The sequence below is a fragment of the Mesoplodon mirus genome (assembly GCF_964341445.2).
Source record: "Mesoplodon mirus genome assembly, chromosome: X".
Classification (NCBI taxonomy): Eukaryota; Metazoa; Chordata; class Mammalia; order Artiodactyla; family Ziphiidae; genus Mesoplodon; species Mesoplodon mirus.
In genome coordinates, this window is record NC_138981.1 from 31,602,518 (window position 1) to 31,618,984 (window position 16,467).

At 38.0% G+C, this 16,467-nt stretch overlaps 1 protein-coding gene across 2 annotated transcripts in view; it reads right to left on the minus strand.

Moving 5' to 3' along the window:
- Positions 1-16,467, minus strand: part of DMD (dystrophin) — a 2,064,872-nt gene that overhangs the window by 1,872,706 nt on the left and 175,699 nt on the right. For both annotated transcript variants that reach the window (XM_082609524.1, XM_082609523.1), the window contains exon 2: positions 11,736-11,797. In XM_082609524.1, coding sequence (XP_082465650.1) covers positions 11,736-11,797 — 62 coding nt within the window. The remainder of the gene's footprint in view (positions 1-11,735; positions 11,798-16,467) is intronic.

The window sequence follows — 16,467 nt, forward strand, 5'->3', positions numbered from 1 at the left end:
TTATATACCACTTATTGAAAGTTTACCACATGCCAGGTATAATTCCATGTGCTCTGCATGCAGAACATCTTTTAATCTTTTAAATAAATATTTGATGGGGAAGTTGAGGCTTAGAAAGGTTTAATAATTTACTCAAGTTTACACACACTAAGTGGTGAACTGGGAGTTAAAACTCAGGCTTCTGAATCTAGTACTTGTCCTCATACAGATTTCCTGAATGCCTCATAACCACATTAAACCAAATATTTCAATAGCTAAAACCAAAGTGATCAACAACCCTCCAAAGTGGCTCTCTTCTCCTTTTTCTCTCAGTTCTTCTCCCAATTTGTGGTATCTATATCTGCCTAGTGTCCTGAAAAAATACCTTGCACCCATCAGATTCATTCCTTGCTCCCCTTTTCCAATCATTAACTAAACCTTGTTGTTTCCATCTATCCAACCAGGTCATCCCCATTTATATCATCCAGGCGTCATATCAGGATTTTGCCATGGCTTGGTGGAAAGGTTCAGGAAGTGCTTGGAAATGTGGATCTTAAACTCAATGTTACAAATGCATAATTGGAAGTTTGCATACTCAAAAATCATTTTCTCAGTGCTTCCAAAGTGTCAAGCCCAATTTTAGGTCCTGGGTAGAGGTGATGTTTGAGGACATGAAAGCAGATGAAAGAGAAAGTGTTGACAGAAGAAAGGACTGAGATAATGGACGGTATGACCAACATTGTTTTCAAATCCTTTCTCCCTTCCTTCCTAATCGCCACTCATTCCATCCATTCAAAAGTATGTATTGAGTATCACTGTACACCAGGGAGTATGCTCTAGGCTGAGTATATAGTGATGACTGAGTCAAGGTTCAGACCCTCAAGGAGTTCAGTTAATAGATGGATGTAAAATATATGTAAATAATAATTATAATGCAGTCAATAATGGTTCTACATAGTAAATGCTATGAAGAAAGAAACGAGAGGTAAATCAAGGCTGTCTCCACTGATGTATGGTCATCTACACTAGATCACAGGAGAGGCAAAGATCAAGTTAACTCCAATGCAATTGTACTGGATTACAAATACAAAGTACCACTATCACTGTGTGTATGAATGTATCTTCTCTCATTTTTTTTTGAAAATTGAGATAACTTCCTAACTTCCTCCCTCTCTTTCTCTTTCTCTTCCTTCCCTTTCCTTTCCTTTCTCCCTCTGTCCCTCCGTCCCTCCCTTCCTCTTTTCCTCCCTTCCTTCCTTCCAACCTTGCCGTAACTTTCAGGAGCTGAAAATACTCTTTCCATGAAAACACACTAAAACTAAAATTCTTTTTCATGATTTCTCATGGGAAATTTACCTGTATTTTCCCACCAAACCCTCTCCTTCAATAGTCTTTTTTATCCTAGTAAACAGCCATCCTATCCTTCCTTATGTTCAGGCTAAAATTGTTTTTCTCCACTCTCTCAATCTTCATATCTAGTCCATCAGCAAATCCTGTTATCTGTACTTTCAAAATGTATCCAAACTATAGTCATTTCTCCCCAGGTCCATGGCTACCAACCAAGTCCTAGCTCCACACACACACCCAACCTGGATTATTACACTAGCTTCTAGTTCACCTCTCACTTCTACCTATACATCCTACAGTATAACGTACATTGCTTCTAGCCACTGCTTAAAATTCTCAGCCTCCTAATCTACCATAATGTAGAAGCCAATGCCTTTACGATGGTCAATTAGGCCCTACCTGATTTGTCCCCCTAATAGCACTTCAGCTGTGGCTCACAGCACTCTCCCCTAGTCACTCTACTCCAGCCACCCTGCTCCCCCTCGAACATGCACACATTCCCTCCCTCCTCAGGACTTTTATACATGTTCTTCCTTCTGCCTGGAACTTTCTTCTTCATGACATCTGAATGATGCATTCTCTTCCTTCCTTCCAGTTTCTTATATGTCTCTTCAGAGAGGTCTTCCCAGGATCCACTATAGAAAATAGCAACCCACCCTATTCTTAGTCTCTCCTCATCCTGCTTTACTTTTCCTTTTAGTACCAATCACCATCCAAAATTCTATATTCCAGGTATACAGAGAGAAAACAAGTTGACAAATAAATACAAAGAATGTCAAATAGTTTGCTAAATGTTTCCTTGTTTAGTTTAGCTCATCTGGTTCATAGAGCCCTACAATTAAAGGGACTTTTTCTCTTTAATGCTGCGTTCAAAAACCTAGAGCACCTGACATGTCACAGGTGCTCAATAAATAATAAGTTAATGAATGTAGACTTTGTGTATTTCTATAAAAATGTTTTCTTCAATATAAATTATTATTTATGAAGGATACAAGCTTAATGCAGAGGCATAATGTTCAAAGTATTTATTCTCTGACTGACATAATAGTTGCAGATAATTTTAATAGCAGGACCAGTTCTTACAAAAAGTACCATCCGGGCTTCCCTGGTGGCACAGTGGTTGAGAGTCCACCTGCCGATGCAGGAGACATGGGTTCGTGCCCCGGCCCGGGAAGATCCCACATGCTGCGGAGCGGCTGGGCCCGTGAGCCATGACCGTTGAGCCTGCGCATCCGGAGCCTGTGCTCCGCAACGGGAGAGGCCACAACGGTCAGAGGCCCGCGTACTGCAAAAAAAAAGCAAAAAGTACCATCCATTGACCATGTATTTTGAAAAGATTGGTTTTCTAGGTGCCAGGTGAGCTAAATCAAAGAAGAAAACTAGGCTTCCCTGGTGGCGCAGTGGTTGAGAGTCCGCCTGCCGATGCAGGGGACACGGGTTCGTGCCCCGATCCCGGAAGATCCCACGTGCCGCGGAGCGGCTGGGCCCGCGAGCCATGGCCGCGGAGCCTGTGTGTCCGGAGCCTGTGCTCCGCAACGGGAGAGGCCACAGCAGTGAGAGGCCCGCGTACAGCAAAAAAAAAAAAAAAAAAAAAAAAAAAGAAGAAAACTTTTAGCAAATTCATCCATAACTCTCATGTGTTCTCATTAAATGACAACTAATATTAAACCATGGGGTAGTTTCACTCACATTTCTAATTAAGGGGTCTGCTTGTCTCCATCCATCAGCTGGCCACAATTCTGGACAAGGCTGAAAGTGATTGCTTATTTACTGATCACCTACTGTCTATATTTACTGTTACTCCTCTTTGTACATAGAATTGAGATAGTGAAATTAGGGCTTAAATTAGAATAAGATTAGGCAAAGGACTTTTTAAAACCATACTCTGCCTTTTATTGTGCATGAACTTTACAAATCTGCCTCTAGCTGCATTACAAGAGAGATTTCTACAGCTGAACTTGTATCAATTACTGTTAGATTTGGTCTTAACTCTTTGTGTTCTGGCTACCAGGATCATAATTGGATAGAGAATTCTAGGAGGCCAAAGGAACCCAGGTAAAGTCCAAAACATTACCCCTTAATGGAGCACAGAGAAAGAGCCTCAGAATACCACTAAAATAAAATTCTTTTCAGAAGCAAAGTAATGAACAAAAGAGAGATCGAAGGACACTGTATATCCATTGGAAACTTTATATTAGTAAGAACAACATATTGTTGCCCATGAAATAATTGCAGTGAAAGAAACTGAGGAGATACAGTTGACAGTATGCCTGGATAGGCTATATTTTTCCAGAACATTGAGCTCAATTATATTAATTGCTTTCCTTATCACCTACCTGCTTATAGAATATAGTTTTAAAAAAATATTCTTTCTATCTATCTACCTGTCTCAGATATCTATGCCAATCAGATATGTATTTTTGAGACTTGTAACATAAAAAGAGTATTATAAGACTAAATACAGGTAATATACATATGTATACAATATATATAAAATATCTGATTGGTAGGTTTTGAGTCTTTTAACACCAGCCCAATTCTATTATTGAATAAAGATCCCTCAAGATAGACCCCAACTTAAATCAGGTATAGTGATTCTCAACTGGAGAAGGAGAAAGATCATTCCCCCTTGAGGATTCATCAAAATCCTAGATGAGGTTTCCTCAAACATTCCCTACTACAGACCCGATTAAATTACTGATATTCTATAGCGGTTGTTCCCAGAGTTGTGGTCCCTGTACCAGTAGCATTAGCAGGTCTCTTTAGTGTCATGTTCAAAAACCTAGAGCACCTGATATATAATAGATCTCAATAAACAATAAGTTGGTGAATATAGACTATGTGTGTGTAGTGTAAGCACCTGACAATTAGTTTTTTTGATTATAATGTAAGTGCCTGACATTAAGCTTTTAATTGCCAAGGGATCCACTTCAAAGACATCATCTGGAATAAGCACATTACCAGCTACATAACTAGATAAAGAGCCAGGCTGTCTCACCCATGCAAGTTCCACCTTTTAGAAAGCCCTGGTTGAGTTAGATAACTGACAGTTTGATTGACAGGATGCTTTTCTCTTCCAGCGCTTTAATTCCTGCTCTTATGTTTTAAATTCACCAATAAAGAGTGAACCCACAAAACCCTAGGTATCCCACCCTCGACCCTAATAAAGGCAGAACCCAAGTTCTCCCTCTCTCTACCTGTGATGTCACTGTGTGGCCCCAGCCATGCCTTGTAACCTCCAGGACTTCTGAACAATAAACCTTGTTTTTTTTTCAAAGTTCCCTGATGGTTGTTGCTGAGATGCCTCTTGAAATCATAATAAAGAACCACAAGAGCCAGTCCAGCCACAATATTGACTCTACTCAAGGATTGTCTGTGGAAGCTCCCACAGGTGCTAAGGGACCAGGTGAGGGTCCCCAGCATTCCCAGCCAATAGCATCATTATTGATAGGTTGAGACTGACCTAAAACAGGGTATTGCTGTCAAAGCATGTTTCCTTCAATACAAATGATTGTTTATAAAGGATAGGAACTTAATACACAGATGCAATCTTAAAAGTATTTATTCACTGTCTGACATAATCACTGTAGGTAATTTTAATAACAGGAACATGTTCTAACTGGGAACTTGTTAAAAAATCAAAGTTCTTGGGGCCCCCCATAGACCTACAGAATCGAAAACTCTGGCGGTGGGTTCTAGTAATTTATGTTTTAACAAGCCCTCTAGGTGATTCCGATGCAGCGCGCTGATGTGTGTGTGTGATATCAAACAACTGTACAAAAAAATGTAACCCACTTGCATTTTCATTTTAGATCCAGATGTCTATTCCCTAAGTGTAAAGTCTAGGCTTCAGATTCAATTTTGCAGGAAGGATTGGTGGTGGGAGGGCAGTCTAATTGCTCTATCACTGCCTACTGTTTTAGAACTACACATTTTTCAACCAGAAGTTGAATATTAACATGATTAAACCGATATCTCATTCTTGGCCCAAATGGCCCCAGCAACAATACAATTATTCAGGAATGGCATCATACTCTCTCTCACAGCCTGCATTCTCCACTCACACAATCTCCTTGGTCACTTGTCACCTGACAGGCCAAACTTAAAGCATTCCATACTTCCACATGCAATTTTTGTTGCCTTCACCTTTCTTTAAATTGTCTTTGTGTGGACAACCTCAGATTACATGTCACCTCTTTTCAAAAAGCTGTCCTTCTCTCCAAGCAATCAGTCATTCTTCCTTTTATGTTCCCATGGCACTTCTATTATGTTAAAGGCCAAATTTTATTTTAATTATTTGTTTATATCATTGTTTCTTCCTTCAGATGATAATCTAGAGAAGAAAAATCATGTTTATTGTGCCTTTTTCAGGGTACAATACTATGCCTGCCACAGAGTTGGCACTCAATAGATATTCGTTGAATGTTGAAAGGTTATTTTAGCAACCATAATGCTCCAGTGGGACAGTACTAGAATGCCAGCTGTTCTTCCCAAAATGAAAATAAATCACTAAAGTCAATATATGTTGTTTTGCTAGAAAGTTATATAGGGCCCTAAGACAGAATAAATCAGATAACTAATGCATCTGCCTATCAGCTACAGAGAATTGTTTTTTGCTAGCAACAATCATGCTAATTGGTAAATATTTACATTTGCCAGCTGCACGTGCTTGCCACTGAGACCACTCCACATTACACAGGTACTGCAATTAACAACTCCATTTCTCTCATATTTCAGAACATAGAGCAAAACATGTATACCTTCTAAAACTAGCTGGAATTATTAAGAGCTCAGTAACAGTGGCTTGATAAAGAACAACATATTTGTAAGAAAGATCTGCAATATAAACAATAAATTATTTGTCTTTCATTGAAAACAGTGAGACCTATCACAATCCAATTTTCCTTTCACTAACTGAATGATATCCTTTGTTACTTGGGTACTTTGCAAAGATTAGATTCAGGAAAACATTCAAGGGAATGGTTCTCAGTGGATTAGGCCATTAGCATAATTATCTCAATTGCAAACACAAACACATTCTAGAAGTCATCTTAACATCTAGTATAGATGTCAGGGAGCCCACATGCCCATAAAGCAATATTTTGTATTTCTCATCAAAGTATTTTAAATCAATATTTAAATTGTCTCTTACACAGAATAATCTGCTTATGACTAGTGGAAATAAAATTAATATTAATAAATAACAGTGTTCACAACTTACATGATGATACTGAAAATCAGATTATGTCACTCACCAAAATCTAGAATGTAAAGGTATTAACATTTAATGTATTAGAAATCGTTCGGAAAAAATTAACAATGGTTGAGTTTTAGGGCTATTAAACATTCAAAGGTAGGTTAAAGTCTCTGTTGGTATTGCAAGCATTAAATATATTCTGTTCTCAAGTTTTCAATGAACTCAAAATCCTTCTTCACTTCTCATAAAACCTATCAATTGTGCGACGTGTCCCGAGAAAAATGCAGCATTTGGTAGGTGGAACAGTTGTCACAACAGCAACAGATATGGAAATATCATGGGGTTTAGACTCCAGTTTCCTGGGTTCCAGCTTCATCTCTTTCATTTACCTTGAGCAAGCCACCTAAATTTCATTTAGCTCATCCTGAATGCTTATCTCACGAGGTCAGTGCAGCAACTAACCATAAAAGCATAACTCCATATCGTTATTAATGTGAGGATATACAGAAACAAAAAGTTCCTCATCTTCACTGTTTCCGAAATGAGGATTTCTATAGTTTCCTGTACCAATGTTCATCTCTCCAAAACAACTGTAGCAAATAATTCAAGTGTTACCAAAGCCTTATATGGGCTTATTATCATGATCCAGAGACTTAGCTCACTGCCCTTCATCCTCCTAGTGACCTAATTCTTTCTGATACCAAATAGTAGGGAGAAACAGGAAGCCAGGGACATAGCCGTCTGGGTCTGTTTATATCTATGGTGAACCTTCCATGACACAACAGCTCTGCTCTATTACTGATAGTCAGGCACCTTGTATGGTGGTTATATATAAATTTGTTAGTTACATATACATTTAGAACTGACACAGGGGAAAGGTACATACAAATTGTTACCTCTTGCACTGAAACAATGTTTTGCCCCTATGTTCCAGTACCTTCCATTTATATAATGAAACTGTTCATTTAACTTTAAACATATGACATGCTTTGTGTGTATGCCTGTGTGTTTGTGTGCATGTGCGTGTGCGTGTGTGTGTGTGTGTACTGAGGGCATGGATTGGCATAGAGAGTGTGCCAACATAACGAAATATATATACATGTTCTATTCTCCCTGCTCCATCCAAAGAAGGTAGCCAAAACCACATTCAACAAAGAAATGAGCAGGCATCCAGAGGAGAATCACATAAATATATGATTCATTCAATTCAGAAAATATATTACATAATAACAAAATTGGCAATATTTTATGTTTTCTATTTATACAATTTTAATATATGTCTTCTCACAAAGTAGACATGGACATATAAGGAAAACAAGGCTCAAAGAATTTGAATTTTAGGAGCACCTTTCTTTTTGAAATGACTTCAAGTGTGGATATAGTGATTTCTCCTAAGTCTCCATGGTACAGAGCTGTGTAAAGAAGCCTTGTTTACTGACTAACAATTTTAGTGTTAATCTGTATTATACTGTGCTCATTATGCTGGCTAGAACGTAAATTATGGTGAATTCTTGGGGAAAGTATGTTACTTCAGGTAATCCCATCTCATGTTATTGTTATTGTGAGAGGGTGTGCCCGGTCTTTTAGGTATGGGCATATACTGGGTTGGCCAAAAAGTCCATTCAGTTAATGAATACATCATTCAATAAAGTTCTTGGTGAAAATGAAAAATGTCTTTTAACGAACTTTCTGGCCAACCCAATAGATTGCTGCAACGAAGACATTAACATGTGTATCAGTGGAGACATTATCATATCATGAGCCCTTGAAAAGTTCACAGACAAAACCAATTACACATTTCTACTTCATCTAAGTCAAATATAAAGTTGTCTACCACTTTTGGAAGAATTAGAGAAAGTGAAGTTAGAGGATGGAAATAAAGTTAATCACTAAATCTAGAGTAGGATCAAAACCGTCACATAACTCATTGGGAAGACAGTTTAAATCTTTCAATTGATCTACTAGTAAATATTTTTTCCCACAAATTGCTTTCTCTAACACAAACATCAAGCAAGTTTTATGACAAAACTATTGTTGGTCATGATTTCAAAAGTGTACTTTCCTTAAATGCTTCTTTGAATGAACCTGTGTGAATGAGCAAGATTTTTATAATGTGAATTATATTTGTGCTACAGTAAACACTAAACATTTTTTTAGGATTATAAAATAGCTATAAATTACAACAAGAGAATATTTACCTTGAATTAATCTTACCTAGCAATGGCTTTGTGTTTATGTGGAGATAAATATAGCTTGCTTATCTTTATAGAATAGATGTGATAAATCACATTCTAGTAAAATTTTTGGAATCAAAGGTTAATAGAAGACTTATTTTGAAAAAGAGATAGGGCCTATTTTAAAATGGTACTGGGAAAGTGAAAAATCAGTTGGATTTACCACAAAGATACATTAAGCTTCAAATGACACAAAATAAGGCTATATTTAATCATATTTTCTCCTTAAACTATCCTTTATGTAGCTTTACAAAATAACAAGAAACTTACTTTGCTGTATCCCTGTACTTTACAAATATTATACAAAAGCGTGTGTGTATATATGCCTCACTGATAAACCTTTACCTCATCATATTCATTTTTATTGTTGTGGTATGTGTTTCTCTTTGTCCAATTTACCACAGAGACAGATGATAATTTTTCATTGCCTTTTCTCTCTTTTTAAAGCCATGCTCAACATTCTCTTTTTCATTCAGAACGTTCCACTTTTCTTAAATTTAGCATATATTTAATTATCTGTACTACTGAACTATCCTCATAAAGGTTTCTGGATTCACTCTAACTCAGAGTACTGCTTTCTCTGACCACCCACAGACTACTTAGTGCTACTCCATTTAGCGATTATTCAACATCTCCCAAATATGTACGTTCCATGAGATCAGAAGATTCAACTTAAACTAATTTGGTGCCTCCTACAGGCCTTGACTTCCGCTCAATTCCATGTAGTGATGAAATAAATATATGTCAAATGACATATCTCACAGTTATGTTTATCTTTTGGTATCACCAAGTGGCTTAAACTGAATCAATCAGCTTTCTCTTCCCATTATCTTTGAAAGCATCTAGATAAAATTTAGTCATGTACCTGAAGTCTTGACAAGAAAAAAATTAGGTAACATGGAAAATATATTTTTCAGGTCTCTAAATGAAAAATCAACACATACACACACATATAAGTTTTATCTCTAAATATTTTCCCTCTGTCTTTATAAATATTTCTTTATATTCCTGATACCTCGGGTGTGCCCAAATATGCAGCTTTGCTATTTGAAAGAATGGTGACTCTCTTGATCCAACTGTAATAGGTTTAGGGAGAACACTTAAAAATAAATGAAATAAGTGGGAGTTGAATTGTGGCGGCGGTAGGGGAAATTTGGGGAAAAAACAGTAAATGCACTCATGCATATGATTATTCCACAGCTTTTTAAATAGGAGTGATCATTAGGGTAAGGAAAAATTGCTCTAAGACAGTGCCCACAATGTATTCATAGAATAGGGTATCAAACTACTGTTTGTATATTAGCACATGAATTGTGGTAAACAACACTTGGAAATGTCAATGTATAGAGGGTGATGATCTATTTAGATTTGTGGGAATGACAATTCACAAGTGTTTATCATGTCTACACACCTTATTAAAATAACTCATTGGTTTAATTCAAAGAATCAGTATTATGTTAAATTATTATTATGAAAAACTCTCTTTACAATTCTGATTTGTTGGTAGATTTCTTTGAAAGCTTTTATCTATGGTCTGCTACAAAGTTCTGAAATTAAGAAAATTTTAATGAGGCTACTAGATATAGCAGTTAAACCATATACACACAACTGATAAATCTTCTGAGAATTATGAATTCCTATCCTAAATATTTCCGAGTTTGTTTTTCATTTATTCTTCTTCATTTGTGTTGTTATAATTTATTCTTTTTTATTAATTCTGCCCCACTTAGTTAAAAAAAAAGTTGAGATTTTAAAAACATGTGTTTCATTACTATGTTTGCTTAAAGTTCTGTAATAGCAATTTATTAATTAACTCAGTAAGTAAATAAAAATGAAATTTGATTAGTTAAAATTCAGTAACTTTACTTCTTGCCAATACACTAAAGAGCACCTTTCAATATTCTGCTATCAAATACCACAAAGAATGGATGACACTCTAAAACCTTTTGTAGTAGTAAAGGGAACACTTTTTAGACTGCATCTCCCAGTGGACTGTTTTGGATCCATTACCAAGATTATTACATAGTGAGACAGACCCATGGAGAAAGTAATTTATATGTATATATTAAGAGTGTCAGGCACTGTGCTAGAAATTTTCACATATAGTGCCTCTTTTAATCACCACAATAACTTGCAAAATAACCAGTATCACCATTTGCCTCTCTTAAAGCTTTGCATATAGGGTCCATATTTTATTAGCTTTATACTCCCACTCTCTGGATTTGATTTATTATACAGGTGCACACACACATACACACACACACACAATAGAAGGATGAGGAAACTGACTTACAAAGCATTTGACTTATTTGCCCAAATCCAAAATTATTAAATATAAATTAAGTCTCTCTAACCTTGAAATCCACATAAACCTCCTTAATATTGCACTCTTAAGGTAAGAATATTTCAGTGTGTTCATATAAAAATTATCTAGAATTTTGTTATTGATCATGAGTTAGTTGCATTTGCAAAATAAATAAATATTAAGAGTATGGATTGATGCTTACAGAAAAAGAGAACAAACTTATAATCTTAAATTACTTCACACATGCTCTAAGTGATAGAGGCCAAATAGCCTATCAGATTTTCTTGAACTTTGTAAAGATCAAGAACGACCAAGAGAATAATCATTTTCAGAACAATAAAAATTCCTCATATCTTCTTCTAGTGCATGACATATACTAGCTACTTGATGGAAGATTGCTGTTAAAAATCCTCTGATGACTGATGTTGTTAAAGAAACTCACATTATCAAGAAGAACCAAAGATACATTTTATCAAATTAAATAATTTCTCTTTACCGTGTATTCTGCTGCTTCTTCCTTAATTAAAAGTCAACATAATATTCCCAGATTTGCACAGCTAAAGTAAAAAGACTATGAGAAAAAACAATATGGACATTTAAATTACACAGATACATAGTTCATTTTGAAAATTCAGCATCACATCTTAACAGAGGAGCAGTAAAATATCCTTACCTTAGAAAATTGTGCATTTATCCATTTTGTGAATGTTTTCTTTTGAACATCTTCTCTTTCATCTACAATGTAAAAAATATATATATAAAGAGCTAAGAAGCAACTCTGGATATCACTTATATTTTACAACTAAAATAACTTTCAGTTATTATGCATTAGTGTTATTTTACAGTTAGTAGTAAATTCACTGATAATGAAATCAGACATGAGTGATATTGCTACTGAGCATCCACACTAAAATGAAATCTGAAAAATAATTGATATGGTCAAGTCCATACTCATTCAAATACTGTATAAAGGCATTACAAAAAAGTGGTCTCATATGAACAAATGAGACTATTTGTTTATTCCCCTATAATGAGTAGATACTCCAGTATAATCAAAAGAAACTACTGTCTGTTATTTCTTCTGAAAAACTATTCCTGAGTTTTTCCTCTTGCCCCTCTCCCCAGTCCATGAGGAAGTTATTTTCCCCTCCGTTGTAATACCTACATACTCTTAACACAGGCTGCTAACATAGCCTCTTCCCATTATAGGAGAGGTTTCCTGATGATCAGGAGCATGGCTTAGTTATCTCTGTATCCCAAAACGTAGCACATTGTCTGCACAAATTAAGAGTTCAGAAAATATTTGATAAATATCTGAATGCTTTAGAGGAGGGGGATCTTAAGACTCCAAAATTTCTAGCACTTCTTTTCATCTAAAAGTCAGGAAATTTCAAATCAAAATGCAAGTGATACTCTTGATGGATTATGTACAAATACTCAAAGGAAAAATCCCCAAGGACTTCAGACACCAAGAGGTTAGGGTGGAAACTTATTAGGAAAGACCTTCTCAGAATTCATGCTTCTAAAAATTATCTTTTTTCCAAAGCTGGAAGTCAGTATTGAGCCAAATGGACAGGAAAATCATCAATCTTGATTTATTAAAATGCTTCTTTGATGCTGAAGCCTATCTTTAAATTACGGTAAATGCAACCATATTGGTCAATGTTGAATAAACGAGTGCATGTGAGAGAAATTTAAAATTGAGACATTTCATATTTTATCTACATGGGTCAAAAGAACCCTTATTGAAATGCCCTCATAAAATAACCACATTTGCTCTCATATTACTTTTCAATAGTAAATCTCCATTGCTTCTGAAAACAGAAGATATACAGTAAACAATCACTTTCCTATGACAAATGTATCTATGCATTAAGAATATCTGTTTATCTTTAAAACATATTATTAATCCATAAGTAGATACTCTTAAGCAATATAAGACATAATAGTGGGAAAATAATAAACCTAACAGTTTTCTTAGATGAGAAAATGTTATTTAGCATCACAAAATACTTCCTTCTTATTTCTGTTACTCCCACAAGCTACTATGTATGGTCAAGTATCAACATTATCGACAATGAGGAGAGAGGGGAAGATGGCGGACGAGTAAGACGCGGAGATCACCTTCCTCCCCACAGATACACCAGAAATACATCTATACGTGGAACAACTCCTACAGAACACCTACTGAACGCTGGCAGAAGACCTCAGACCTCCCAAAAGGCAAGAAACTCCCCACGTACCTGGGTAGGGCAAAAGAAAAAAGAATAAACAGAGACAAAAGGATAGGGACGGGACCTGCACCAGTGGGAGGCAGACGTGAAGGAGGAAAGGTTTCCACACACTAGGGAACCCCTTCATGGCGGAGAGGGAGGATGGCGGTGGGGGGGCGGGGGGGAAGCTTCGAAGCCACGGAGGAGAGCGCAGCAATAGGGGCAGAGAGGGCAAACTGGAGAGATTCCCGCACAGAGGATTGGTGCCGACCGGCACTCACCAGCCCGAGAGGCTTGTCTGCTCACCCGCCGGGGCGGGCGGGGCTGGGAGCTGAGGCTCGGGCTTCGGTCGGAGCGCAGGCAGAGGACTGGCGGCGTGAACACAGCCTGAAGCGGTTAGTGCGCCACGGCTAGCCGGGAGGGAGTCCGGGAAAAAGTCTGGAACTGCCGAAGAGGCAAGAGACTTTTTCTTCCCTCTTTGTTTCCTGGTGCGCAAGGAGAGGGGATTAAGAGCGCCGCTTAAAGGATCTCCAGAGATGGGCGCGAGCCGGGCTAAAAACGTGGACCCCCGAGACGGGAATGGGACGCTGGGGCTGCTGCTGCCGCCGCCGCCAAGAGGCCTGTGTGCGAGCGCAGGTCACAGTCCATGCCTCCCTTCAGGGAGCCTGTGCAGCCCGCCACTGCCAGGGTCCCGGGAACCAGGTACGGCTTCCGCGGGAGAGCGCATGGCGCGCCTCGGGCTCGTGCAACGTCACGCCGGCTTCTGCCGACGCAGGCTCGCCCCGCACACCGTGCCCCTCCCTCCCGCACGGCCTGAGTGAGCCAGAGTCCCTGAAGCGGCTGCTCCTTTAACCCCGGCCTGTCTGAGCGAAGAACAGACGCACTCCGGCGACCTACACACAGAGGCGGGGCCAAATCCAAAGCTGAGACCCGGGAGCTGTAAGAATAAAGAAGAGAAAGGGAAATCTCTCCCAGCAGCCTCAGAAGCAGCGGATTAAATCTCCACAATCAACTTGATGTACCCTGCATCTGTGGAATACATGAATAGACAACGAATCATCCCAAACTGAGGAGGTGGACTTTGAGAACAAGATTTATGATTTTTTTTCCCTTTTCCTCTTTTTACAACGAATAATCCCAAATTGAGGAGGTGGACTTTGAGAGCAAGATTTATGATTTTTTCCCCTTTTCCTCTTTTTGTGAATGTGTATGTGTATGCTTCTGTGTGAGATTTTGTCTGTATAGCTTTGCTTCCACCATTTGTCCCACGGTTCTATCTGTCCATTTTTTAAATTTTTTTTAATAATTATTTTTTATTTTAATAACTCTATTATATTTTATCATACTTTATTCTATTTTACTTATATTTTCTCTTTCTTTTTTTCCTACCTTCCCTCCTTCCTCCCTCCCTCCCTTCTTTCTTCCTTCCTTCCTTTCTTTCTTCTTCTACTAATTCTTTCTTTCTACCTTTTCTCCCTTTTATTCTGAGCCAGGTGGATGAAAGGCTCTTGGTGCTGCAGCCAGGAGTCAGTGCTGTGCCTCTGAGGTGGGAGAGCCAACTGCAGGACACTGGTCCACAAGAGACCTCCCAGCTCCACATAATATCAAACGGCGAAAATCTCCCAGAGATCTCCATCTCAACACCAGCACCCAGCTTCACTCAACGACCAGCAAGCTACAGTGCTGGACACCCTATGCCAAACAACTAGCAAGACAGGAACACAACGCCACCCATTAGCAGAGAGGCTGCCTAAAATCATAATAAGGCCACAGACACCCCAAAACACACCACCAGATGTGGACCTGTCCACCAGAAAGACAAGATCGAGCCTCATCCACCAGAACACAGGCACCAGTCCCCTCCAACAGGAAGCCTACACAACCCACTGAAACAACCTTAGCCACTGGGGACAGACACCAAAAACAACAGTAACTACGAACCTGCAGCCTGCAAAAAGGAGACCCCAAACACAGTAAGATAAGCAAAATGAGAAGACAGAAAAACACATAGCAGGTGAAGGAGCAAAGTAAAAACCCACCAGACCTAACAAATGAAGAGGAAATAGGCAGTCTACCTGAAAAAGAATCCAGAAAAATGATAGTAAAGATGATCCAAAATCTTGGAAATAGAATAGACGACAAAATGTTAGAAACAGTTAACAAGGACCTAGAAGAACTAAAGAGGAAACAAGCAACAATGAACAACACAATAAATTAAATTAAAAATACTCTAGATAGGATCAATAGCAGAATAACTGAGGCAGAAGAACGGATAAGTGAAGTGGAAGATAAAATAGTGGAAATAACTGCTGCAGAGCAGAATAAAGAAAAAAGAATGAAAAGAACAGAGGACAGTCTCAGAGACCTCTGGGACAACATTAAACGCACCAACATTCGAATTATAGGGGTTCCAGAAGAAGAAGAGAAAAAGAAAGGGACTGAGAAAATATTTGAAGAGATTATAGTTGAAAACTTCCCTAATATGGGAAAGGAAATAGTCAATCAAGTCCAGGAGGCACAGAGAGTCCCATACAGAATAAATCCAAGGAGAAATATGCCAAGACACATATTAATCAAACTGTCAAAAATTAAACACAAAGAAAACATATTAAAAGCAGCAAGGGAAAAACAACAAATAACACACAAGGGAATCCCCATCAGGTTAACAGCTGATCTTTCAGCAGAAACTCTACAAGCCAGAAGGGAGTGGCAGGACATATTTAAAGTAATGAAGGAGAAAAACCTGCAACCAAGATTACTCTATCCAGCAAGGATCTCATTCAGATTTGATGGAGAAATTAAAACCTTACAGATAAGCAAAAGCTGAGAGAGTTCAGCACCACCAAACCAGCTTTACAACAAATGCTAAATGAACTTCTCTAGGCAAGAAACACAACAGAAAGAAAATACCTACAATAACGAACCCAAAACAATTAAGAAAATGGGAATAGGACCATACATATCGATAATTACCTTAAATGTAAATGGACAAAATGCTCCCACCAAAAGACACAGATTGGCTGAATGGATACAAAAACAAGACCCATATAAATGCTGTCTACAAGAGACCCACTTCAGACCTAGAGACACATACAGATTGAAAGTAAGGGGATGGAAAAAGATATTCCATGCAAATGGAAATCAAAAGAAACCTGGAGTAGCAATTCTCATATCAGACAAAATAGATTTTAA